General features: G+C 27.0%; 2 protein-coding genes across 8 annotated transcripts in view; one reads left to right on the plus strand and one right to left on the minus strand.

Moving 5' to 3' along the window:
- The first annotated feature begins 2152 nt into the window (after nt 1-2152).
- On the plus strand, nt 2153-7040 carry LOC140673946 (protein RER1). 2 transcript variants are annotated; one of them, XM_072907219.1, is made up of 6 exons: nt 2153-2323; nt 3152-3235; nt 3492-3596; nt 3680-3776; nt 4014-4231; nt 4540-7040. In XM_072907219.1, exons 2-6 carry the CDS (start codon nt 3161-3163, stop codon nt 4630-4632), a joined length of 588 nt encoding a protein of 195 aa, XP_072763320.1. In that variant the 5' UTR covers nt 2153-2323; nt 3152-3160; the 3' UTR covers nt 4633-7040. The 2 variants fall into 2 exon arrangements, with proteins under 2 accessions (XP_072763320.1, XP_072763314.1); XM_072907213.1 differs by lacking the exon at nt 2153-2323 and adding an exon at nt 2329-2442.
- A 551-nt stretch (nt 7041-7591) lies between these two features.
- Dh44-r1 (Diuretic hormone 44 receptor 1) overlaps nt 7592-27741 on the minus strand; it is an 85710-nt gene continuing 65560 nt past the window's right edge. For 5 of the 6 annotated variants that reach the window (XM_072907182.1, XM_072907197.1, XM_072907191.1 and 2 more), the window contains 9 exons: nt 22499-22685; nt 19135-19228; nt 16831-16924; nt 16113-16193; nt 15317-15405; nt 12938-13057; nt 12103-12288; nt 10685-10839; nt 7594-10445 (listed from right to left, as the gene is read on the minus strand). In XM_072907182.1, coding sequence (XP_072763283.1) covers nt 10301-10445; nt 10685-10839; nt 12103-12288; nt 12938-13057; nt 15317-15405; nt 16113-16193; nt 16831-16924; nt 19135-19228; nt 22499-22685 — 1151 coding nt within the window. In that variant the 3' untranslated portion in view covers nt 7594-10300. Of the gene's footprint in view, nt 10446-10684; nt 10840-12102; nt 12289-12937; nt 13058-15316; nt 15406-16112; nt 16194-16830; nt 16925-19134; nt 19229-22498; nt 22686-27741 lie in introns of all 6 variants that reach the window. The other variant, XM_072907167.1, reaches the window with a different exon arrangement.

Genomic DNA, 27741 nt, shown 5'->3' on the forward strand with positions numbered 1-27741 from the left:
AGCACATGATTATACTAACAATAAGTGTATTTCACGCATATTTAATAAATTGTACATATTAATGAATATGAAGTTGAAAGCATTCACATTAGTCACCTCTCGACGATATTCATATTTTTAACCTTTACCAGAGTCTTTATCTAATCAAACGGAATTGCAATTTCCGCTAGCATAATTTTTTAATGAATAAAATATCAATTAACAAAAATTAAAACCATTGCATCAAATTTGAAATAACAAATAATAACAATACAAATTTAATAATTTTTTTACTTATATTTTTTTATTATCCCAAGTAGAACAGAAAATCACGATAATATCAAAGTAATGTCAAATGACGTCAAAATGACGAAAATATGACTACAAAAACTCATTTTTCGATCATTTTTTTTTTTCATTTTGACGTATTTTGATATTATTGTAACTTTCTGTTCTATCTGGGATCAATTATTAATACTTACATATTATATTTTATTCATTTTTATTTAAACTCTCAATTTTTATTTTAAATCCAGAGAAAATAAAATTATATTAAAAATATAGATTTTTCTTAGGATAATTTTTGAAAAATCTAGAAAAAGAGAAAAAAAATGTTATTTTAATTAAATTTTAAAACATTTTAAAAATAAAAAAAGTTCGGGCGTATTTTTTCATGACATTAACAATATATACATATTTTATTCTAAAAGTCAATGAACATGATCAAGAAAAAATATTTTTTTAAACATACAAATAGAAACAAATTTACGTATTTACATTTATTAATTTAAACAAAATTTCAAACTCAACAAAATATTCTACTTTTCTACAATTTTATTTGTGGAAAGAAAAAAGTGTTAAAAATGTGCAGACACAAAAATAAACCTCCTGAAAAATTTATAGTCTCGCAATCATTAAAAAACTCTTTTATTGCTTGTTGTCAGTATTACTATTATTGTATATATATTCATCCCATGTAGCAAAGATAGCTATTTTGATATCAAAAAGATGTCAAAAGTAATCTTTTGGATATCTATTTTTGCCTGGATAAATCTTGGAATCTTGGTAAATTTGATCTACATAAGTATTCAAAATTAATTTATAGCGTAACATTGACTTACCGAAATGCTGATCAGACAGATTCCAAATAAATTTGCGTTTGCAAAATCCTCTTGACAAATATTTTATACATAACACAATTATTCAAATTGAACGCGACCTTCTAATCGCACAGCGAACGCAAGACTGTCGGGGGTCGGGGAAGCGAAATTATAAACATAGATCTTATAACTATAATAATAAATAAGACCTCTATAATGAAAATAAATACAACGTATTGTCCACCAATAGCGAAACGATCATGGTTACATAGAAACGAGCCTTGACATTAATAATAATAATAACAATAATAATAATGAGTGAGTTATTTATATAATCATTATTTATATATATTTCTTTCTGTAACTGTAGCGGTAACGTAGTTACATTTTTTTAGTAACGATAACGAATTTAACAGTTACTTTTATCGTTACTTTTTTATATCTGGAACCTATTTCCTATTTTTGACATATTAATATTTTCTATTTTCGTATATTCAATCTTCAATTATCAACATATATTCATATTATAAATTTAAAATTATTGTATTAAAGGTTTTAAACAAAATTATGAGAATACAAAAAATATATCGTGTATTTGACTATATTTATAAATGTAATGCAAACCAAAATTTTTTTATTTATACTTTGAGTGTTTTAAAATGTTTTCCTTATTATTTATGGTTTTACAAATTTAAAATAAAAAATGTAAAAAAATTTATTGATATTTTATTTTAATATTTTAATAATTAATTTTTTTAAATAAAACATATTACAAAAGTATATACTTATTTTTTTATTTAATTTCTGATCTCGTTTTAACATTAAAAAAGTAAGGAATAGTTACTTTTTAAGTAACGATAACGATAACTACTTTTTAAAAGTAACCTTCCTATTTATTTAATATTATTAATATTAAATAATATAAAAGAATTTGAAAAAATGTAGCTAATGATGATTTGTATTTCGCGCGCAAAATGCGAGTGACCAGGGAACACTATAGTCGCTTGATTTTGCTATAGGATATGCAGCCTGTTAGCAGTCTATATTTATATAGTCAAAGGCATAGACTGGTTGACAGCAAAGGCGGCTAACTTCTTCTCGCACGTCGCACGCATTCTCTACAGAGGAACATCTAATCTAGTAGTATGCCATTGATGTTGTGACGTGGTGTTATATATTATTTTTTTTAAAACAATATATTCGACGAGACGCGTGTGGTAGAAAAAAGACGGCAAATATCGCAGGTAAATGATCGCGCGAGGAAATATTTCCTCCGAAGATCGCTCCGATTCATCATCATCGGCACAAGTTCGGGAGGTTAGGTTAACGTAAAACTCATCGTGCCATGTTGCTTAAAAAGAATGTACGATACAATATCACCCGTTTTTTCCCTCGTCATCGTAAGAAATCATTAAACTCCGCGCCGGCGATAAGAGTTCTTCTTTTTCCCGACCTTTATTCTGTTGCATCGGGGCTGCATCAAACATGCATCAGTAGTGTCGCGATGAATTTGAATTTGCATCAATTATCATAACGAAGCTCTTTGAAAAACTCACCGATGCTTGTATCTCCCGGAATCAATTATTGTCAATTATGATTAGACGTTGTGATAAGTTTCCAATTATGGATAATACATTTATGACAGTTCTTATACGGTAGATTTTAAACAATTTTAGCATTGTTAATGTATACAAGTGACCTCCATAGAAAAATATATTTAATCCTTAACCCAGATATATTCAATGTATAACCCATATAAAGATAGTTAAATATATTATCTTTTTAAAATATCTATATATTTGTTTAAAGATATGATTACACACTTTAACAAGTCAAGAAATTTCTTTCGGCTAAACCTTTTGTAAACAGAGTATATCATTTATACAATATATATTTATAATAATTTATAATATTAATAAATATTATAAATTATTAATAATTTATAAATATTTTAACTTGCATATATAATTAAATTTTTTATAAATTATTTATTAATTACCTGACCTTAATTTGTCAAAGTAATATACAAAGTAGTATACAATCTAAAGTATAATAAAATTTTCTGTTTGTAGTTAGAGAAAATGATGCAGGATGAAGACTTGGGTGGTTCAGGGAGACGGAATGTTGTCAGTCAAGGAATAACAAGAGTATCGCAGGTTAATATATACGCTTATTTAATATTTTATAATAATCTTTATTTCTCTTATGTTTTATTTTATTTTAAAATACAATGTTAAACTGTTGTTGTAAAACAAAATTAAACTCTGATAAAGATTTATTATGATATATTTATGAATTACTTTGTACAATTTGTTATTGTCAATCTGGACAGCTATTAAATATTTTGTTAATCGCAACCACAACTTTCTATATGCATTATATAATTCTCACAAAACATTTCTATTATTGCAGATATATCAAAGATATCTAGATCTATGGACACCCCATGTAATATCGAGATGGCTCTTTGCTTTATTCCTATTAGTCATTTTTATTCTACGTATATTTATATCTCAAGTATGGTATTCTTTATTAAATTATTAAATTAGTTTTATTCTTTACAATTGCATCATATTACAGAAAAATTTTGCTGTTTGCAGGGATGGTATATTGTTACATATGCACTAGGAATTTATCATCTCAATTTATTCATAGCATTTCTTACTCCAAAAATTGATCCTGCTATGGATTTTGATGGTAAGCAGTTAGATTTCATATAGTTATTTCACAAATTATATATAGAAAGAGTTTAAATAATTAAATCTGATTTGATTAAATAAGTTGAGATTAAGAATTACAAATTAAACTTATAGAAATTAATAAGAAATTATATAAAATAAAATTAAAGTTTATCTGATCGGCTTACTTTTTAATTTGATAATTTAATTTAATTGAATCTAAAAATTAAATATTTTACTTTAAATAAAATTGTAGATGGAGAAGGCCCAGAGTTACCTACAAGATCGAATGAGGAATTTAGGCCATTTATCAGAAGATTACCGGAGTTCAAATTTTGGTATTCAGTAACAAAATCCACAGTTGTTGCTATGATATGCACACTGTTTGATTGTTTTAACATACCAGTATTTTGGCCAATACTTGTTATGTATTTCATAACATTATTCTGTATCACAATGAAGCGGCAAATAAAGGTAAAGGAACGACAATTTAAATAATCTTTTTGCAAAAATTTTTATTATTTTAAATTTTATCTATTTTTCATTATTTCAATATAATAATCGTTGAAAATTAAATTTAATAACTTTGACATTATAATTACAATATAAGAAAAAAGATTTAAATTTTAAATTCAAAGTAAATATAAACGATCTTTTGTTAAATAAGTTCTGTTTTTACAAATTTAGCGAATAAGTTTTTTTTTATTTGATTACATTTATTTAATATTTAATTTACTTTTTAATCATAAAAGTTTTGATTAACTTTGTCTTTCTATTTGCAGCATATGATTAAGTATAGATATCTGCCTTTCACTCATGGCAAACCAAAATATCAGAACCATGAAGATACCTCACGGTTGATATCGTCAAAATGAATAAAAGTAAAGATACATTGTGCCTGTGCAGGCGCGTAAGCGTGTAGATTTCAATTTCTTCTAGTACAGCGCAAGGAACATTAAAGAAAAAGAGAGAAGAGAAAGACAAAAGGTCTTGAAAGAAGAAAATTCTTTTTAACACTATTAAAGAGGAAAGATATTGCCTTGTATGAAAAAGAATTGAGGAAGCGCATAACTTTTGATTATATAATACACGGTATAATAACTGAATTATATATATCTTAATATATTTGTATCATAAAACTTGTACAAAGTATTGTTAGCTCTTATCTCATTAAAAAGAAAAAATAATATGCATAACAATTGATATCGAATGCAGTTGTCAATGTAATACACTGTGGATGAATGTAAGAAATTCGTATACATATAAGATGTTATTATAATTAAATTTGTTTCTAACTTTAGGGAGTATCGTTTCCTGACGTGTACATTCCATGTGATTTCTTTAAGATAAGTCATTTTTTCTCAAGTTTTAAAAAGATAACTAATCTATATCGTCGTCTTAGTTGAGAAGCATTAGAACAAAATTGTCTGCCGTCCATTTCAAAGTTGTTAATATTGCATCATGGAGAATTGAAATCATAAAATGCAAAATGTAAGTTCAGTTATTTACTCTTTGATGAATTGATTAATTTTAATTCTTTTTCGACTTATTGCTGTTGAAAATAACAATAATTATTATATAGATATATAAGTATGCAAAAAGAATTATTGCTATAAAAAAATTAATTTTAACGTTTGTATTTTTAAAAACTGTTTTGGTTTTAAGAGATTTTTCTTACTGTTAGTTTTTTTCTCTATGCAATATTACTTTTGCATACAAAAAAAAAGAACCCCTACAAAAAATCTTAAAGAATCCCATCTGGTTTTTAAATATTAATATGTAGCACTAGGTATATATTTTTTAATATTAATGTTAATAGAATTAAATTAATTAAAATTATACAAAATTATCATTATTCATATTAACAATATAAAAAATTATCTTTGCTATTTTGATTTTTTTAAAGCAATTTATCCTGATGTTAAATGAAATCAGATCGAGTATTGGTATTATTAGAAGAGAGTGAACTAAAAATAAGTAAAACAATATTATTATACTATAACTATGTATAATATATTAAATTAAAGTTAATTCCATATAATTTTGATATTAAAATAATTTACTTACATATATTTAATATTAATAAGGAAACACATTTAGATAATATTTTTAATACTTTTTAACATTGCATTTATACAAAGAAACTTTATTATTGCAACGTTTTTCTTATTGGATTAGTTTTGTTAGTTAGTATTATTTTGCATTTTGTGACTTCAAAGTCTCTTATTTCTCTTATTTCATATATAATTTAGTAATATAACATGAAAATTCATACATTCGTACAGCTATCGAACTTTTTTCTTAGACATTCATACACAATAGTATAAATATACAGCAATAATATGATGGTATGTTGCACGAAAAGTCCCGCTTGTTAGGACACATTTTGTTATTTTACCCTAACGTACTAATTACAATTTTTTCAAATATCAAATATAAAAAAGAGGCGTTTATCCGAAAATGTATAAATGGCATTAATTAAGCAAGAAATATTTTTAAAAATTAATTTTGTTTTTTAATTGTCCTTTTTTGTAATAATTTTAATACCTTTAAAATCATGCAAAAAAACGTTTAGTAAGATGTTCTTTTATTATATTAGATATATATTAATATAGAAATATTGTTAAGTTATTGCAATATTCAAATTTATAGTTACATGTTTCTAATTTAATGGCTGAATGATATAAACTTGCATTATATTTTATTTACTTTTGTAGGATTAAAAACAGAGAGATAGGTGCTAAAATAATTATGTTCATGCATTATGATGCAGTGAATTTGTGCTATAATAATTATATTTTCACACTAAGAGAAACGATGCTCATAGAAATAAGGTTTATATATAAAAAGAATTTTGGTACAAGAATTTTTATAAATGAAAAGATTGGATTTATTTTACTGTATATATAGCTGAATACGTGTAAACAACTATCTGATGTTTTCAAATAATAATTGCACACTGCAACTGCTGATGTACATGTGTAAAATGTTAAACTCGGAATCAAGTACGTTCTCGAATTTTATATATCAACATTAAATATTACACTTTAAAGATATCTAGAGAAATGTGTAGTATGAACGATAAGCTTTTTATTTCTGCAAATCTTTTATGTATGACTCTATATATATATATATACACACACGTATATGTATGTTGGCAAATGTTTTGCGGAGCTTTATTTAAAATTTATGTGATGGCTTATTCTACATTATATTTTATTGTGTGAAAAATATTGATTGATTTAAAATATGTGTAAAAAAAAATAAAATTCTTAATAATAACCAGGTACAGTTTTTTTGCACATTTTACATTCCATAGTATATGTCTATACATAAATATAATAACTTCTCTTTGTCTTAAATATTCTAATAAAATCAGTTATATATTTATAAAATTGTGTATAGAGAAATATTTAGTTTTTATCTATTAAAAGAAATATTTTCGTTTGTTTCGGAGGAGGGGAAGGAGGGTTGTTTTTTTTATACGATTGTGTATAATTTTTAAATGTATTATTGTGTATATAATTTTTTTCTCTTTATAATGTATTATATTTAGATATCGGATATTATAAAAAAGATATTTAGAACTAACTGTTAGCATGTAATATTTATTAAAACATTTTTTATCAAATTTAGTGAGCATTATAACTCTTCAATTTTTTTACTAAAGTTTTTCAATACTCTTCTTGAAATTAAATTATAAAGAGCATAAATGTATAGTATTATGTACAGACTTTTTATACAATGTCATACACATATATATATGTATGAAATTTTAAATTTTGAAATTTAACAAATATAGAAATTTTGTTCTTTAAAGTTAAAAGTATAAAACATATAATAAAATTTTCTCAACTGTTTTGCAATGCAACTTTGTATGTAAATATTACACCATTATAATAATATTCTTTGTATAACTACATATGACAATATATATGTACAATTGTACGTGTTCACACATTTGAGAAAACACATATAATATATATATATATATCTTATAAATATACATTTTCGTTATAGTCTATATATGGATCTTTTTATACAGATCTACAAATCTTCATATATATATATAGTTACCGACGAGATAATTATCTCGTCGGTGATATAACTTATTTATTCATGTAATTTATGTATATATTAGAACGTCAAAGTATTCGGAAGTGATTATCAATAACAGATGTATTCCTCCCACTTGTTTGATATTTTATTAAATAAGTTAACGACAACATATATATTATCTTATTATCTATACTGCTTTTATGTTCGTATAATTAATACGCAATGTTTCCTTCTTCGACGATCTTAATCTTCTTTTAACGAAGAAATTTTGCTTTCTCTCCCATTTAAAGAAAGAAAAAGAGAGGGAAACAAATAATTGCCTTTACCGATTAAAGTCTGTACCGATATGAGTACTATTGCCTATCGTGCAGGCTACGTAAGATTCTTAATTTTATAAAACAGTAAAACATATCAAGTTTTATATATAGAAAACATATCTCACGTATATTAATAACTTATAGTAACAACTCGGAGTTGTTGATAATACAACGCTTGACCATTTGACTTGAGATTTAACCACTGAACGCTCAATGATATATATATATATGGAGGTAAAAAACATCTGAATAGGATGACTTTGATCAAATTTCTATTAATTTAATCGACGATCAATTTATCAGGCAGTATCCGTAGTATTTTTGTATTGTGTATATATATATATATATATATATATCCCAAGTAGCAAGCATATGACATTTTGACGTCAAAATATGCGGTCAGTTCGAACCAAATATGATGTGATGTAATAATGTAATGACATAAAAATGACGGATAAATAACGGACTAATGTCACAAACCGATGACGACATTTCAAGACGTTAAAAAGACACGTGACTTTATGACCATTTTAGACCTATTAGTGACGTTTTAATGACATTTGATCATGAATCTTTTCTTCTAGCGTGAATTCGTGAAAAATTCATTCACAAATATTAAATTCATTAATGAAACTTTTCACGAGTTCACGCTAGAGGAAAAGATTCATGATCAAATGTCACGATCAAGTCCCAGGTTATAGAGGAAATTCATGTTAAGACCCTGAGGTACCTATAGAGAATTGTGAATATCAAAATTATAGACAAAATTGTTTTAATAATTTAAGACATTATATAAAAAATTAAATGAGTTTTTAGTTAAAAAAAACGGTAATACTTAGGCGATTTATAATAATGATTTAAGAATCACGATATTATGACGTTTTTTTACAACATTATTAAGACGTCACAAAAAAAACGTTTTAAATTAGACATTACCTATTTGGCCACGTGACGTCATTGAGTCAGAAATGACCAGTTTTTTATGTCAAAATGACATGTGCTTGCTACCTACATATATATGAATGGAATTATTACTTTTTTGTCATTTGACATATATATGTAAAGAGAGATTAGATTAGAAACGAATCATATATAGATAGGTAGAAATTTTGTCGATTAAATTAAAATGATTAAATTAAATTAAATCGAAATTTGACCACCCTACTCAATGGCTTTTTACTCTCTTTATTGCTGCTGTTCGCTTTACATGTGTTCAGTGCAACATATATTTACCTAATTTTTATTTACACTTAAGATAACATGAATATAATAATGAATATAATAATGATGTAATAGCGATGATTGCAATAATAGATATATAATAATATCTATTATTCAAAATTCAATTCTACAAAACGAATTCCTGTTGATTCTTCTTCATTCTCATACGCATACACACATACACACACACACACATCTATTTTTTCAGAGTTACATAAATTGAGATTCTCTCCAAAATTATGTATCTAATTTTCTTTCTGCAGCCGCATTGAATTATAATATCGGAAGTTATGTAAACTTTTTTTTTGTATTACTTTCTTTTTTGTACTACATCGAAATAAATTAGTTTTTTGTTGGTTACCATTGGGATTCGATACTATATATTAGTAAAATATGCTCAGAACTTTTTCTTTTTTAATTTTTTATTAATAAATAAAAATACAATTCAATCTAAATCCTGCATTTCTAACTGAAAATGTGTTTTATGTGAAAGTTAATTTGAAGAAAATTTATTATTAACTTATAATAACTAGAAAATAATGTTTTCAGTATTTTATAAATCTATATTATCAAATAAACATATGTATTGAAAAACTAATTTATTTTTTATCTATAGGACAAATATTTACATAATTTCTCGCTTTCGTAAAAAAATTAAGACTGCAATGAATCTTAACAATAATATGAAAATATCGAGCACATTTTTTAAACAGATTACTTGTGATTGCCGATGAATAATTATTTCGTTATTATTGCATTCTCATCTTGGAAAGAGCCTATGATTGAAAATCTCAAAGAAAAATATTAAAAAAATTTTTTATAAATACATTTTTTACATAACTGCACGCTATTCGTGAAAAATGCAGTCTATCGACGATAAAATCTGCTGCGATGTAACGCGACGAGACTCTCGTTTCACATTGGAATTCCTCTCGCGAATCTTGTCTCACTCGTTGAGGTCCTCCGAAATAACATTCTTGGACTTATCGAGGAACGTCGTCGTGGAATTCGGGCCTATCACTGTTGTAGTGGTGGTTTCACTTACTGTGGATTCCCGCTTTTGGTACGGATTCGACGGTTGACAGTACAACCTGCACCGTAGATGAAAAAAAAGAACTGTGTCGTGTAAAAATCTAATTCCCGTACGAAATGAGCGAATCGACAAACTAATACGAGTTTATTCCGCAAAAATAAAAAATTTCTTTTAAATTAAACCGCGCTCTTAATCCCCGCCGAGAAATTATATCATATTGCATTTCAAAAAAGTTTCGGTCTCATTATCCTCTTTGGATTATGTATATATTTTCGTTGAGATACGTGAGACGAGTACCTTATGCTCTCCGTTCTTGAGCGGGGCGACCAGTTGTTATAGTATCTCCGATGATTGCCAAGATTTCGCGCGGTGCTCCAACGTGAGAAATGATGCCTGACTGCATTCTGCACTTCCGTATTGAGAAAACAGTAAAATAACGCGACAAAAAATCCCTGAAAAGAAAAAAAACAAGAGTTAATTATAGTAAATTATGAATTTATACAATTATCATTATTATAATTAACCCTCAACTGAACACGTGGGTCTTTCGTGTCCGTGCCATTTTTAATCCATTGTTTTAAAAAAATATTCATAAGATCTCGAGGTTGGAAACTTATCCAAAAAAAGTTTGTGTCTAAAGGGACTTATAATTGAAAGGACAATTTAAACAGTTCATTTAGCGCAAAGTGTGTGTGCTGACGGATCAAAATCTGAAGCGGACACAAATGATCTACGTATTCGCTTTATGTATATTAAATAAGAAAGGGTGAATAAGTAAATTCTTTTAAAAATATTTTTTTTGCTGTTAATCGTTTTTTATAAAAATAAGTTATAATTTTGCAATGATAATCTCCCTAAAAAAGAAACAAATTGCTTTAATTTCTATTATGTTCATTTATTTTCATGCTAAAAGTATCTTTTGTTAACGAGCAACAAACAGGGATTGTATGTATTAATCAATTTTTATACTGTAGATTGTAATGTAAATTACATTTTGTTTTCACTTTTCTTTCGAATAAATTACCTAAAGATTTAAAAAAATTTTCCTCAGAAAAAACATTTTTTTATACCTGAAAATTACCCATTTTTGATCATTCAAATAATTATATTTTTTTAAAGCCGTAGACATATAGCATTTTTTTCGTAAACTTTGAACTTTGAACTAAAAATATCTGGAAGCCTTTTTGTTTAAAATTATTTTTTCAAATTTTTATTAATTTTTATATAAAACATTTATGTTTTCAAATCTTGATCTAATAAATAACAAAAATACAGTATTTAAAAATATTTTTTCTTTAACTCTACTACATAAACTTTTAGTTTAATCTTAAAAGAAGATGTATAAATTTTTTTAGAATTTTTTAAATAATTTTAAAGTACAAAAATTAACTCGAACTCCAGTTACCCACGCGTCAGGATTACGGTGTCAAAAAAAACGTGTTCAGTTTGAGGGTTAATAATTATAATAATTTATTAATAAATATTATTTAAAATACAGTTGAAAATTTTGTTTTTAAATTGAGTTGCTCTCTAAAGTTTTCTTCATTTTCTTATGAAATAAAAAAAATAAAAATAATGGTACCAATTAAAGGGAAATGTTTTGAAAAATCCCATAATAAAGTCGAGAATGCTTGACTTTATTGATCTTTTAAATTCACTTATATTGTAACCGTCTAAAATCTATTGTTTACGCATTTTCATTACTGTCTCTTCACCTGGGAAGAAAGTAGCACCGCACGTGCATACGAAAATATATTTGCGACCTGGCCTTCGGTGGGTCCTGCTATGACCAGCACATACGTCACTCCTAGAAGTGGTATTAACACCAAGAGAGCTTTACTAGCTTTCCGATATTGCTGAGTCTCCACGTTATTGGCGGACCATAGCTTCGTTATCAGCACCTACGCAGGACACGACATTTGCATTAACAAGAACAACAGAGTCAACCGTCATTTACGCGAATAGAAAATTTTTCCATTCACGTTTTATTATTTGAATAAAATGCGCTTGCATTTGTGCTGTGCATTTACGCTTTACGGCCGCAAGTTACGACTAAAAGTTTCAACGCATGCCCGAGAGGCAATTTATCGCCGGATACACGCGAACGAACACATTGGCCACTTTATCGCGCTTCTCGCCGAGGAATCACTGATTGCATTAAATTGTTGAACGTTATCCGCTGCTATTTTATTCGTCTGCGATTGAAAAATATTTGCGAAAATTCCTTTTGCTCGAAAATACAATACTTATTTCCAAACGAACAGTTTTCAATGCTTCCATATATTTTTCGATTCTCGATGCACGATTCACATTATTCATCTCTTGACTCTTTTATTGCAACTGCACTCAACTGCAAGACACCGTTTATTACATGATGAGAAAAAAAGGATACACGTGAGTATTTTAGGCATTGCTAATTATTTCAGAAATTGCTAATTATTTATATATAAGAAAAATAAAATGTAAAACAGATGATAAATATTACATAAATAATACAATGCAGTCTGAAAAACGTGAGTAACATTAGTTTTAGCGACGAGTTGCACTCACCCGCATAATCATAAAAAGGAACACCATATTCACTGCGAGGACTGTTACAGCGGGTGCTTGATAAAACCAGTCGTAAGGATGTGGTATCATCCAAGGACAGTGCCTCCAAAGCGCCACTTCCTGTTAGGAAGGATTATCGTGTTCTAATTAATTAAGCTAACGTTATCAACAATATCAATAGATGTTTCCACGTGTAACTAGGGCTCAACCTTAACATTTGTCAAGCTTCATAAATAACATATTATCATTAGACAGACGCTTGTCAATATAGTGCGTAGCGTGTTTGGATATTATATATTATTTATATATTGATCTATTTTATAGATTTAGCAACTTTAACGAGTTATACAAGAATTTTCTGTTATCATCTACACTACGCAAAAGAATTAAAGGGCCACTTTCTTCTCTATAAAAAAAGGCCAATTTTCAAATAGTTGCAACTTCCTTAAAAATAATCAGAATAAGACTAATAAAAAGCATTTGAAAGCTTGAAGTTTCGAGTTTTAAGAATCTTTAAATGAATTTCAATTCTTTCTATTCGTTACAAAATTACATTGTAAGAAAGCGACGTTCATCGGTTGAACAAATTTTTCAAAAGTTTTCCAAAAAAATATCGAATTAAAAAAAATCCTAACACGATTTCATTAATTGGGTGCTAAAGAGCAGAATTTTAGCTTTAATTTCTTTGTTTTAACGAATGTTCTATCACTTTTTTTCGCCGAGAGAAGGGCCACTTTCTTCCACATAAAAAAGGCCAATTTTCAAATAGTTGCAACTTCCTTAAAAATAATCTTAATAAGACCAATAAAAAGCGTTTGAAAGCTTGAAGTTTCTAGTTTTAGAATCTTTAAATGAATTTCAATTCTTTTTATTCGTTATAAAATTACATTGTAAGAAAGCGACGTCCGTCGGTTGAACAAATTTTTCAAAAGTTTGTCCAAAAATACCGAATTAAAAAAAATCCTAACACGATTTCATTAATTGGGTGCTAAAAAGCAGAATTTTAACTTTTATTTCTTTTTTTTTAACGAATATTCTATCACTTTTTTCCGCCGAGATATTCATTATTAAAGCAAAATCGAGCTATTGACTTTGAACGCTTATAATTAGTGAAAAAAATGATCGAACAATAATCATTAATTTAAGTTTTTGAAATATACAGAAAAAACTTAACCCTTTGACCTTTTGTACGAGCAACTGGAATGCTTTTTATTTGTAAATGTTGTAGAGTTCATGAAAATTTTAACGTTTTCTCGTTCATTTTATTGAATAAATAAAAAAAGATAAAAGTGCTATTTTTACTTGATTTTTAAGTAACAATTACGCTTTAAGATTGAATAATGATTAAAAAAACAATAGGAGCATTTTAAAGTTCTAACTGTTCTCTTTAAATTGCTTTTTCACTGATTATTGTACCACCATTTTTTCACTAGTTATAAGCGTTCAAAGTCAATAGCTCGATTTTGCTTTAATAATGAGTATCTCGATGGAAAAAGATCATAAAACATTCGTTAAAAAAATAATTTAAAGCTAAAACTCTGCTCTTTAACATCCAATTAATGAAATCGTGCTAGAATTTAATTTTAATTCGGTATTCTTGGACAAACTTTTGGAAAATTGGTTCAATCAACGGACGTCGCTTTCTTACAATGTAATTTTGTAACGAATAGAAAGAATTGAAATTCATTTAAAGATTCTAAAAGTAGAAACTTCAAGCTTTCAAACGTTTTTTTATTGATCTTATTTTTAAGAAAGTTGCAACTTGAAAATTGGCCTTTTTTTATATAAAAGAAAGTGTGTAATATATAATTAACTGAATATTTTATAATATATTAATTAAATATTTTTTTTGCAATTAATTCTTCAATTACAAAATTGGAAAAATAAATTTTACTTGAAATTAAATAATGACTTTATTATCTATAATCTGAGATCTAAATTGAGAAAATCCTCACTTTTTAATCGCACGTAACTTAAAATACCCCGATAAATCCTCCAATAATTAAAAAATTATGCGCAAACTAAGAGAAATCCTCTCTTCAAGAACTTTTTCTATCGAAAAAAGTAAACGACCTTGTCGGACATTTGAAACATACGTGCTCAGTGATGTTTATTGATGTGAAATTATCCCGGCCACGTGGATGTTATTACACTCCCGTCTGATCCCCCTCCCCCCTCCCCATGTGTCTCATCCTTGTCACGTACTTGGACGTGGCGTTAATAGGCGAGCGCGGCTGAAATTTTGATCGGTACTTTCGGCGCCATCCGTTATCGGTTCACGTCGCTTATCGGAAAATGAAAGATCTCGACGTGCAACCAGACGGAAATTCAGATTCGAAGATTCATATTCGAGACGAGATGTTTCGTTTATATTCATACCTGGTTAACTTGATTCACAACGTGATTCATGACCTTTTGATTTAGCGACTTGGCGATTCCCCACATTGCTATTACAAGAATCGGAACACCTGAACAAAAATTTATTTGTCTTTTTATTTATTATTATCTAGTTATTCAAAATAAATCACGCATAGAGGCTTCTCCCTTTTTTTTTTTTTTTTTTTTTTTTGTCTAATCAAATAATATTTTATATAAGCTATTTAAATTAAAAATAAATAGTATGTCTGTATTTCTTAAAGATAAACAGAATTAAATGGTGTTCTATTTTCAAGCAAGAAACAAGAAAAGCCGAAAAGTCTGACACGTGTCTGACACTACTATCTCTTTATTTGTACAGATTTTCTTATACTTCAACAGAAATGATGGTTTTGACTAAATACATTTTTAATTTGATTCTTGTTTATTTGTTAAAATCTGTAGATTGTAACACTTAATTAACTTTAATATTTTTAACTTTTTATTTTTTTATTAGAATTTAACCTGCTCAGTATAATTTAGCAGAGATAGTAAGTATAACGTTGCATAATCGATAACATGGACTATATTAATAATATAATAATAATGTATAAAAGAAATTAGAAAATTTAGTATTAAAATATGCAAAATATCTATTAAAATATATATCATATATACTTTTAGATTTATATACATAGAAATTATACATCTTTAATTTTTATCACAAATAAAACTTTCTCTATTCATACAAATCTTGTGCAATTAATAATAATAAAATGCAAATTTGAAAACGATTTTATATTGAATGTTAATCACTCACCCCAGCCGATGACTAGGCAGAGCCTCAACTTGATATTGTCTCCAGTGAACGTTTTCACGACCAACAGATACAGATATAGACCTATAAAACGTTAAGAACTTTGGTTTAAAAAGTATCCCAGGTAGCAAGCACATGTCATTTTCACGTCGAAAACTGGTCATTTCTGGTTCAATGACGTCACGTGACCAAATAATGTCTAATTTAAAACGTCTTTGTAAAAAAACGTCATAATATCTTGATTCTTAAATCATTATTATAAATCGCCCAAGTATTACTATTTTTTTAACTAAAAACTAATTTCATTTTTTATAATATCTTAAATTATTCAAACAATTTTGTCTATAATTTTGATATTCACAATTCTCTATACCTCAGAGCCCTAACACTATTTGTGAATAAATTTTTCATTTTTTACGAGTTCACGCTAGAGGAAAAGATTTTTGATCAAATGTCATTAAAACGTCACTAATAGATCTAAAATGGTAATGAAGTCACGTCTTCTTAACCTCTTGAAATGTCGTCATCGGTCTGTGATATTAGTCCGTCATTTTTACGTTATTACATCACGTTATATTTGGTTCGAACTGACCATATTTTGACGTCAAAATGTGTACTTGCTACCTGGGATATAGTATTATTCTATTATAATTCTTGTTCCTTGATCTGCTGTATGACAGATATGACAAACATGTACGAAATTTGCAAATTTGTTACTCACCCTCGACGAACATCCAGAAAAAGTTCGTCAAGTGAAAGTAGTGAAGAAGCGAGAAGAGCGTCACGCAAGTTGGTATATTCGATTGCATGGATACCTAGAAGTTGTGTAAAAGTCATATAAAGATAGAATAACAATGCTTAAACAGAGATAGATAATTCTATGAATTTTTAATTATTAGTCCACGAGAGGATTGTTTGTAAATTACATTGCTCTATTTTTCAGCAATTTTTGTTCGAAACATCTTCGTTCGCCATGTACATTATTTTAGGTAATTTTTGATATAATGCAATAATAAAACTCACCGCGACCTTTGTTATAAACGTGGTAATGTTCGAGGTTTATAATAGCGTTAATTTTAGTTGAATCAAGGTTTGTTTTTAATTCGCGTAATTTTATAATTTTAAACTAGACTGGACCTTTAAAACATTAAAAAATTGTTCAATCTAATTATAATATTTTACGTTATAGTTACATGGCTCTGCAGTAAGTTAAATTATCTCACGCACATTGTGTGTTTTTTTTTCATTTTCATGAAAAATAAAATTTAATAATGCGTTTAATTATTTTTTTTCCTTCTTCCAAAAATAAAAAAATTAATATTTAAAATTAATTAACTTTTAAGTAATTCAAAGGTAATATAATATATATAATTTAAATATTAAAAAGAAATACTTAAAAAAGATAGAACATATATAATCTTGATTTATCTCTCTTTCTCTTTCTTATTCTCTTTCAGGGAATGGAAATCTGTTATTGTTATAATTTCTGTAATGTTATTATTTAATGTAATGTTATTATTCAAAGAGTGCTACCGAGAAGCATGTCGGGAATTAATTTTCTGACATTTGTTAAAAAGATTTCGCGAGATGGGAGTGAAAACGCGTTACTAAATTCAATCTGCAGCATGATATAATAGAGGACAGTCGGTGGAAATATCTGCAACATCTGTCAATGACATACGCAGCGAATTGATCCGACAAGTGGAAAAACCTTTTATCATTTTATTCGTCTCTCTTAGCGAACCATTAATAAAAAAAATAACGCGACGTTATAAATACCTTTCCTTTTCATTTCCTTTTTCTGTCTCTTTTTTTCTCTTAAGTTGAAAGATTAAACTAATTATTATACAAAGAGATAGATAAAAGAGAATTATGAATTTATAAACAAATATGACATTAAATCAATTGTTTGTTATTTTATCGCAATATTATCAAAATATTTAAAAAAAAATAAACAATTTTTCACAATGTGTTCAAAAATAATAATTCACGTTTATCTCTCTTTTTCTCTCTTTCTCTTTCTCTCTCTCTCTATCCCTCGCTCTCGCCCGCGCACTGCATGGTAAACTAATTTAGCAGTCAAAGCGAGTAATGGAATTAATATTACAACATGATTGATCAGAAGAAGCGCTTCATTAAATTTAAAACAATTTTGTACAACGCAACCATTATATAATGTACTAAAATTATCAATAATAAAGAATCAAAGGGAAAAGAAATATTTAAAAATTGAACTCAGTGTACCATATTAAATCTGTCCGACTATTTATGATTCAAGAACTCATAAATACATGAAAAGAAATTTTATTTAATTAATATTTTACGACGAATAAACAAAGATTTGAATAAAAAATGCGAGTTTAATAATAAAATGCTATTAATAATATATTAAAATATATGTTTACGATGTTTAACATTTTGTAACAAAGAGGTGTTGTATATAATGATATTTAAACATGCATGAAAATTTGTAAATGTTATATACATACAGAAAAATATTAAAGTATTATATGACAGATTGCAAATATTATATACATATATAGGGTGTCCTGTAATTGATGAAAAACCTGTTAATGGCAGATTCTTAAGATCATTCAGTGTCGATTTTTCCTGAGTGAAAATATCGAGGGACGTTATCACTTTTTACAAGTTTCCAATTTTTGTCATTATACTAGTATATCTTTGTAATTAAGCCTTAAACTAAAATTCTATTACAGTAAACTCTATCTGAAATTAACTGAAGAATGCAGTTTTGGTAATTTTTTAACTCCACAAAGTTTAGTTTGAGAAAAAGCACCTTTTTTTCAATCGCTTATAACTCAGAAATTATTGATGCCTCGACATTTTCGTTGAGGAAAAATCGTCTCCAAATGATTTTTAGAATCTGCCATTAGCAGGTTTTTCACACCAATTACAAGACACCCTGTACATGTATATATATATATATATATATATATATATATATATATATATATTATATTAATAAATATAATTTGTTAATATAATAAAAATATTATTTGTTTACCTGCATCACAGTAGTTAAAATCCACGTCAAGTCAGCCATGATATACGTGAACATTAGATTAATGTGTATGTTGTTTCTAAGACACCGTAACTCTCTGCAAGAAGAGAAAAATATGAATAAAAAAAATCTAAAAATTAATTTTCACTAATCAAACAATTTTTTAATGAGTTGTGTAATATTTAAAATATTTTATAAGACATATACAAAATTATCTCTGTAGATCCACCTATTCATGAATTTATTGAATTTAAATTCGATTTTTACTTAATATAACTTTATCCATGTAAATAATCTTTATATAACATTTTTTTGCACTATTCCATCCTTTCTTACTTGCTTCAATTTTTCAAAAATCATTGTTGAAATGATATTATCGTAAAACTTTGTTTAAGTAAAATGTGTTTAAATTTTGATAAAAAATAAGAATATGTTATACATATATATATATATATATATATATATATATATATATATATATGCATAAATTTTATACAGATTTCGTCCTTTCATCCATTATATGAACCCCAAGAAAGTTATATTTGCATACTTTTGAAAGAATTCTTTAAAAGAAAGATAAAAATGCAAAAATGGCTTTTGTTGAAATAATTATAATGCTTGTTGAATAAATCATGTATTTGTACAAATTGTGTCGACATAGTTTATTTTACTATTAGTAATCACCATCGTTAACTGAATCTATTGATGAGCGCGTTTAAAAAATTTTATTTTAAAACTTTTCACTTAATTTAATCATATAAATATTGAAATTATTTAAAACAATTTAAAGATCCAAAGAAAATATTAATTAAAGATTTTTAAGATTTTTTTCAAAACTTTTATAATTCCTTCAAGAATTTCCTCATTTCGAAACAATTCGAAACTTTTATCATATTTTTTGTTTTGACGTCACGACACTTGATATTTATTATTCAAAGTAATTCAACTGTAAGTATACGTTTATCATTAATTATAGAATAATAATACGCTGAATACAATAATTATATAATGTATATAATGTATATAATGTATATAATGTATATAATGTATATAATGTATATAATGTATATATAATCGATTTAATATTTGCTTGAGTAAATGTCATCCATCCAAGCAACTCTTTTATTCGAAGTAGAAATTTCTTTCTTAAGGTCTTTTCTAACTTTGCTGACTATCGGAAAAGTTAAATCAGTTTTACTTTATTTAAGCTTGTATCATCTTTGGCGCAGAAATTTTTAACGTATGTCATTTCGAGCGGAGTACTCGAGTAAATTGCAGATAAAACTAGACACGCTACGAAAAGTGCTAAGGCACCAAAATAATTTATATATATATATTTTTTTTAATATAAATATGCATATATATTTTACGTATATTTATTTGATAAATTTATAATATTTTTTATTCCCACACTGTTACAAGAAGCTTGAAAAATTATAATAAAATTAGAGACTTTAGAACTCGGATAATGTCCAGAGTCTGATGTATAATTAACATCTAAATTATTATGCGATAGCGCCTGGAACGATTTCAATTGCGAAACAAAGCGAATGCGCCATTTCAACAGAATTAGAAGTGCCGGTAGCGAAATTCTGTTTCTACCATTCGCTCCAAGATCTCGCATCATATACCGAAAAGCAACAAGATGCAACAAGTCGAAAATCTAAAGCGCAGAAATGTATATCTATTCACAACTCCGTGATCCTCTTTGAGTAAAGCAACATCCAATATTCATAATCTTTCTCTTCTATGACATTTCAGTTTTTCCTCTCTCGTTTCCTATCATTATTTAGAATAAAATTATAAATGTAAAAAAAAAACAATGTCAAAAATATTTATGGTCTCAATAAAGGAGGGTGAGTAAAATATGCTGATTTTTCTCCAGAAAGTGTAATGTAAGTTACATATATTTTCTTATAGTTTTTGAGTTGCTGAATATAAAGATATCCGTTTTATTGGTCTAAAGCCCATGGAAAAGTGGTCAAAATTCACCTTAAATGGTTGAAATAAGTCATTTTTAATATTAATTCGATTAGTATCGATTTTATTGCAATTATTTAATTATTTATATTACAGTTTATTTATATTATAGTATATTTATATTATAGTTTAGTTTTATAATTTCTTTTACTGAAAACTAAAGAAACACATTAAAATGCTAAATCTAATATAATATAAAAATTTTAAAAATAAGTAGTCAATTTATTCAAAGAACTTGAAGCCTCATCAGATGCAACTGTACACATTGTGCAGTTTTTAATATTTTAAAATGGATTTCCACTACCATAGAGATTCCACCTAGAGGCGTGTTAAGCCTTAAGTCTTTTTATAGTAAACTTTTGCCGGAAGCCCTATTAAATTACGTTTCGTATTATACTGTATAGCGTCTCATTTTATTCGTCATCAGAATCATAATCTTGTCAAGTTTTTGTTTAATCGGGTCCGCCAATGTTATATAAAGTCAAAATATCTATTCCTATATTTCTTTTTATGTTTTCCAATATTTTTATAAACTGCTCATCTGATCACAAAAAATGATTTTGCAACTTGAACAAAAATTTTCTAGGTGTAAAAAATTAACTGAAACAGATAAATTATTGGCAAATACTGTGATACTGCATATATATTTTGCACTTAATCAATTTAAATGACAGAAACAGAATTTTTATCTGTGCTATTAGTGTAATTTAGACAGAAAATTTTTCTGTGATAAGGCTTATAATTCAAGGAGAATTATATTTGTGATTAATATTTGGCAATGGAATCTAAATTTTCCAGAGATATCGCTAGAATATTACTGCTATAAATTCCATACGTGACAAACAATATTCTAACAGATACAAAAAGTAGCGATAAATTTTAATTGAGACATCCAGAAATCTATCTACATTAGCAAAATATTTTTTTAAGTGATAGAACTTAAGATTCTTGAATAAATTGACTATTTACTTTTTAATTTATATATTATATTGATTTTTGCTATGTTAGATTTAACATTCGGCTAAAACGGTTTTATTTTAAAGTGTTTCTTTAGTTTTCAGTAAAAGAAATGATAAAATTGAACTATAAATAATTAGATAATTGCAAAATCGACACTAATTGAATTATCATTAAAAGTGACTTATTTAAGGCGAATTTTAATCACTTGCCCAATAAAACGGATATTTTCGTATTCAGCAACTCAAAAGCTACAAGAAAATATATGCAATTTATGTTGAACTTTCTGGGCGAAAGAATCAGCACATTTTACCCACCCTCCTTTTAATAATTGAATTATAAATTAAAAAGAAATTTTTTCGTAACGTCGGAATAGTTGAAGAATGCCGTCAGTTTGAAAAATTTCAGATCTCATTAAGATTTCACTTACTTGTAATAAATGAATATGCATACTGCAACTATTAAAGTGAATAAGGACAAGCCGTAGCCGATGAAATATAACGTGGTCGATATTTCCACCCCGAGCTCGATCGCCGGTAGCCGTATGTCGTGACACAAAGAGTAGTTGGAGTAATTGTCCCACGTTCCATTGGGCCAACACCACCGACTGGCGTTTTCTGTAAACGTAACAGATCTCTCTGTAAATAAATAATACCGGTGATATGAAAAAAAAAAAAACTTTATCAGACAAAGTTATCAAAAGTGTTCCAGGACTCATCTTTTAGATGTAATCACCCTTTTTCTATGTGAATCTTACCCACATGTGTAACATTGATTGACATGATCATTATATTCGCGATGTAAACTGCAATTATACACGCTAAAAATATACAATTTTCTATTTAAAAATAACTTGTCGATACAAAATCCTTTCTCTCTCTCTCTCTCTCTCTCTCTCTCTCTCTCTCCCTTTCAGAAATAAAATTATTGTCGCGACCAAATCGAAATTACATTTGATCAAAAAGTAATATTTTTGTTGCAAAATATTTGATGTTATTTTTTTAAAAATAAATATCGTTATCTAAACGTAAACATTCGAATATATCGTACACGTTTGATGGCTCGCAAGATCGTAACATTCCCGACAATTTTTCACGTAGCACCGCTGGACCGGGATGCGGATATCGCTGCGTTGCATTATTCACGACTACAAAGAAAAACGTTGGACAAATCGATATGCAGAGAGGTCGTTCGGATGTTGCAGCAATAGAAAAAGTAGTAACTTTAATATGTCGCATATTAATAGCTTTCTTAATTTGACTATGATTAAGAAAGCTATCGACAAGTGACCACTACAGTAACGTCGAAGATCATCAGAAAGTTGATTAATAAAATTCCTTGTTAAACCAAATTTATAAGAGAATATTTAGACATCATCTTTATACATTTTATACACAGAATATTTTTACAGATTAAAGATTAACTAACAATCAACTTTAATTTGCCTTTATTTTTTTCCCTTTAATATTAAATAAACCAAATTATTTTTTTAACTTGAAAAAGCAATAAAAATTAACTCTTCTGCTTTTGTAAAAATTAAACTATTTTTATAATTCTTCCTTTTACAATAAAATTAAATATTTCTAATTTACTTTGATATTTTTTAATATAAGCATTAAATGTTCTGTCTCGTTATTAAAACGGATAATATAATTTTACGTCACATAAATTATAAAAATTAGATTTAACCGTGAGATTATTATATAGTTATTATTAATTGGATGTGTAAAACAATAAGAGATATTCATTAGAAAAAATTGCAGATGTTTTTTTCATAATTTGTACACACGTGCAAATTGACCTCCAATTGATTATCGAGCAACGCGACGACGCGAGGAGATAAACGAATTATCTTGCTCCATTAATTCGTAATCGATTATTGGAGACTTTCTCGCCTGTTTTATGATTTTCTTACCAATCACAGTAACTTACAGAACATTGATTTAAACAAATATTGATTTCGATGAAATGTAAGATGTAAACACAATCGACATTTTAGTCTGTTTTTTTAAACTCGCAACAGTAATTTTATTTTGTCGAAAAATTTTAATATATTTCTAAAAGTGTAAATCTGTGCGAGTAAAGTGGAAAAAATAGAATAATGATAAATAATTGTGAAAAATTATTTATCAATAAAATTAATTTATTTATAATAAAATTTTTGTTTAAAAAATGAGAACGTTTTTTTTTTTTAATAGGTTTCTATCTAAGTGAAGATTAAAGTCATAAGATTCTAAATTCAAAACACGACATTTGACTGATGATGTGGACTGTGATCCCTTCATTATTATTAATAGCAGGTCGAGATGTATATCCTCTTGCCTCAAAATAACGATCGACTATTCGTACCTACGCTTTGTTTTAAGTTCACAAAACTTGTTAGCGTACTTATTTATTACGTGAAGCTGTTCAAACAATAACAAATAACACGAGACCCAAAATGCGTCAGAAAGTTTAGTAATTATTCTTGGAAGTTAATGATACACACTTCACTGGAAGTCCTCATGGGAACTATTAATTTGCAATGAGAGAGAAGTACATCCGTCATAGTTTTAATTAGTTATGATAATATTGGTGCTATGCAGAAACTGCTGTTAAAAGAGAATCTTTTTTCAGTAAAGATATATGTAATATAAATATGAAAATAATAAAATATGTATTAATAATAATATTAATATTATTGTACAATATTAGTTAGTACAGGTAATCCATAATTATTTATTTTTTGATATATAAAAAATCTAATATAAAATATATAAAATATTTTTAGAAAAAGCTATTTATTTAAAAAAAAAATACACCGGTCGAAAAAAAAACTGTAATACATAAAAGTGCTTTCTCTAATACAAATTTTTTTAATTTAAAAAATAGCTTGAAAAGTGTTGCTTCAAAATGTATATATTATTATTAAATGGATTTTATTTACAATTAGTAATTTCTCCTTTGTCAAGCATCAAAAATATAATTCAAAACTTTTTGACTTATTTTTCATCAAGAATTAACACTATGTAACTGAGGAAAGCGAATTACAAAACGCCCTTTCTCTCTGTGTATGCATGTGCATATCAGTATTATATAATGCAACACATTTTCAATGTCTTTTTTATTAATGATAAGATAAATAATATATATTTTCCTTTAATTATTATTTTAAATATGTAATTTATAAATAATATGATTTAAAATATCGCATACGTAAATAAATATTACAAAATTACACAAATGTATATTTATTAATTAACATAAATAATAATGTTCACATTTTAGAATTTAATCTTATTACATGAAAAAAAAGAAAAAAGTATGTAAACTAAAAAAAGCTATGCTTTTTTTCGATCTTGAAAACCTCGAGTTTTTTCAACGAAAAAAAAATTCCGAATTTTTTTGATGCGCTCTATTTGTTGAAAATTGCATTGTAATCAAAATAACTATCAAAATTTTGTATCCATTTATGAAACACGTGCACTGTATTCAAATTTCACGATCATAAATTCGTTCTGTATTCAGATTCTGTATTCAATTTTTAAAAGCATCGATGAAAAATTAAATTAAATTCTATCGATATAAAATGTATAACTTGGTGACTATAAAAGAAAGAAAAAATCTTATTTGCTTTCTCACAAGAGATTCGCTTACTGATTATATTCATAGACAGATCCCAGGTAGTAAGCATATGACACTTTGACGTCAAAATATGGTCAGTTCGAACCAAATATGACGTGATGTAATGACGTAAAAATGACGGACTAATGTCACAGACCAATGACGACATTTCAAGACGTTAAAAAGATGTGACTTCATCACCATTTTGGACCTATTAGTGACGTTTTAATGACATTTGATCATGAATCTTTTCCTCTAGCGTGAACTCGTAAAAAATGAAAAATTTATTCACAAATATTGAATTCGTTAATGAAACTTTTCACTTTTCACGAATTCACAGAAGAAAAGATTCATGATCAAATGTCACGATCAAGTCCCAGGTTATAGAGGAAATTCATGTTAGAGCCCTGAGATATAGAGAATTGTGAATATCAAAATTATACACAAAATTGTTTGAATAATTTAAGATATTATAAAAAATTAAATAAGTTTTTAGTTAAAAAATAGTAATACTTGGGCGATTTATAATAATGACTTAAGAATCACGATATTATAACGTTCTTTTACAACATTATTAAGACTTCACAAAAAAGACGTTTATAATTAGACATTATTTGGTTACGTGATGTCATTGAACCAGAAATGACCAGTTTTCGACATCAAAATGACATGTGCTTGCTACCTGGGATACTATAGGTAATTATAGATATTTTATAGTGAAACAGACACACATCTCTCTCTCTCTCTCTCTCTCTCGCTCTCTCTCTCTCTTTCTCTTTCAATTACTTTTATTCAAATTTTAATCTGTTTTAATCAATTTAAATATTTTAAATACATATTAAATCCATGTTTATTATGCACAAATTTCTGCAAAAGTGAAACTAATAACTTACATTAATATGTATGCAACATAGTAGAACGGGGATAGATAGAGAATAAACGCGACGTAATAATTAGAATAACGTTGCTCCGGTGATGGCCGCGATCACGCGCACAGTTAGTACCCTAAGGACGTAACAGCAACCGAGAGAAACTCCCTCTGTGTTGTCAGTAATAACTGCGATTGTTTTGCAATAATTGAATATATGACTGCGCATGCATTGGGTAAATCACAGTGGTTAATGCTCATGCAGCTGAATACTGTAGAGAAAATTATTATTTAAAATTTTATATATAATATAAAGTCCATAAAGAAAGAAAAATAGCAGAAATATTCTTTATTAAAACGTGTGTCACGTTTATTTAATAAAAATATCATTTAAATAAATTTTTCGAGTGTTTCCATTATTTATAAATATTATTCGCGCGCAAGTAATAATTATTGATTTCAATTGTAAGTATCTTATATCGAAGCTATCGAATATGTATTAAGAAAGATTACTGCATTCGTAGATTTGCGTCCGTAGGTATAGATTATGCAAATGCGCGCGTCTATTTTTAATTTAGTCTCGCGAGTGCATTAGTTGGTAAATTTTCATCACTGATGAAAAACCTACTAATGTGCACACACCTATATATATACACACATAATAAGATCAGTTTTTAAAGGACTTTCTTTCTGGGAGCGTTTCCTGGCTTATTTCCCAAGAGTACACGTGAGAACTTGCTTATCTATTTTTCATTTATAATTGCCAGCATCTAACGTTTTCTCATTTTCACCACAATACAGCTAAGATCTTTTATTTATTATATATATGATGATATTGACCGGATATTAATTCAATAACGCAGAGGCTTGCGAAATTTAAGGAAAGTTGTTTGAGATTTATAGATGGTTTCTTACATAATTCTGTGTACAGATTTATGAATGACACACAATATGAATCTAGCCGCAAAAATTGCCTATTACGTCAGGTTTTTTTAGATAAATGAGGTAAAATTTTCCAATAATCATGATATTTGGCTATATTTATCAAATTATATTATAGAAAAAGCAAATTACACCAATTTGGAGTAATTATGACAATTTGGGCCAACAATATTCATAATAGTATTACAGAGAAAACAAATTCCTTCCTATATTTTAACCGATGGCTTTATTTGTACTATTCTTTCTTTTCAAAGTTAATT

This window comes from Anoplolepis gracilipes, chromosome 2 (genome assembly GCF_047496725.1).
Source record: "Anoplolepis gracilipes chromosome 2, ASM4749672v1, whole genome shotgun sequence".
Taxonomy (NCBI): Eukaryota; Metazoa; Arthropoda; class Insecta; order Hymenoptera; family Formicidae; genus Anoplolepis; species Anoplolepis gracilipes.

Bases quoted from the DNA above. Each gene is read 5' to 3' on its own strand.
- LOC140673946 (XM_072907213.1), top strand. The intron at 3,236-3,491 runs GTTAATATATAC...CTATTATTGCAG, and splicing joins GAATAACAAGAGTATCGCAG to ATATATCAAAGATATCTAGA. The intron at 3,777-4,013 runs GTAAGCAGTTAG...ATAAAATTGTAG, and splicing joins TCCTGCTATGGATTTTGATG to ATGGAGAAGGCCCAGAGTTA.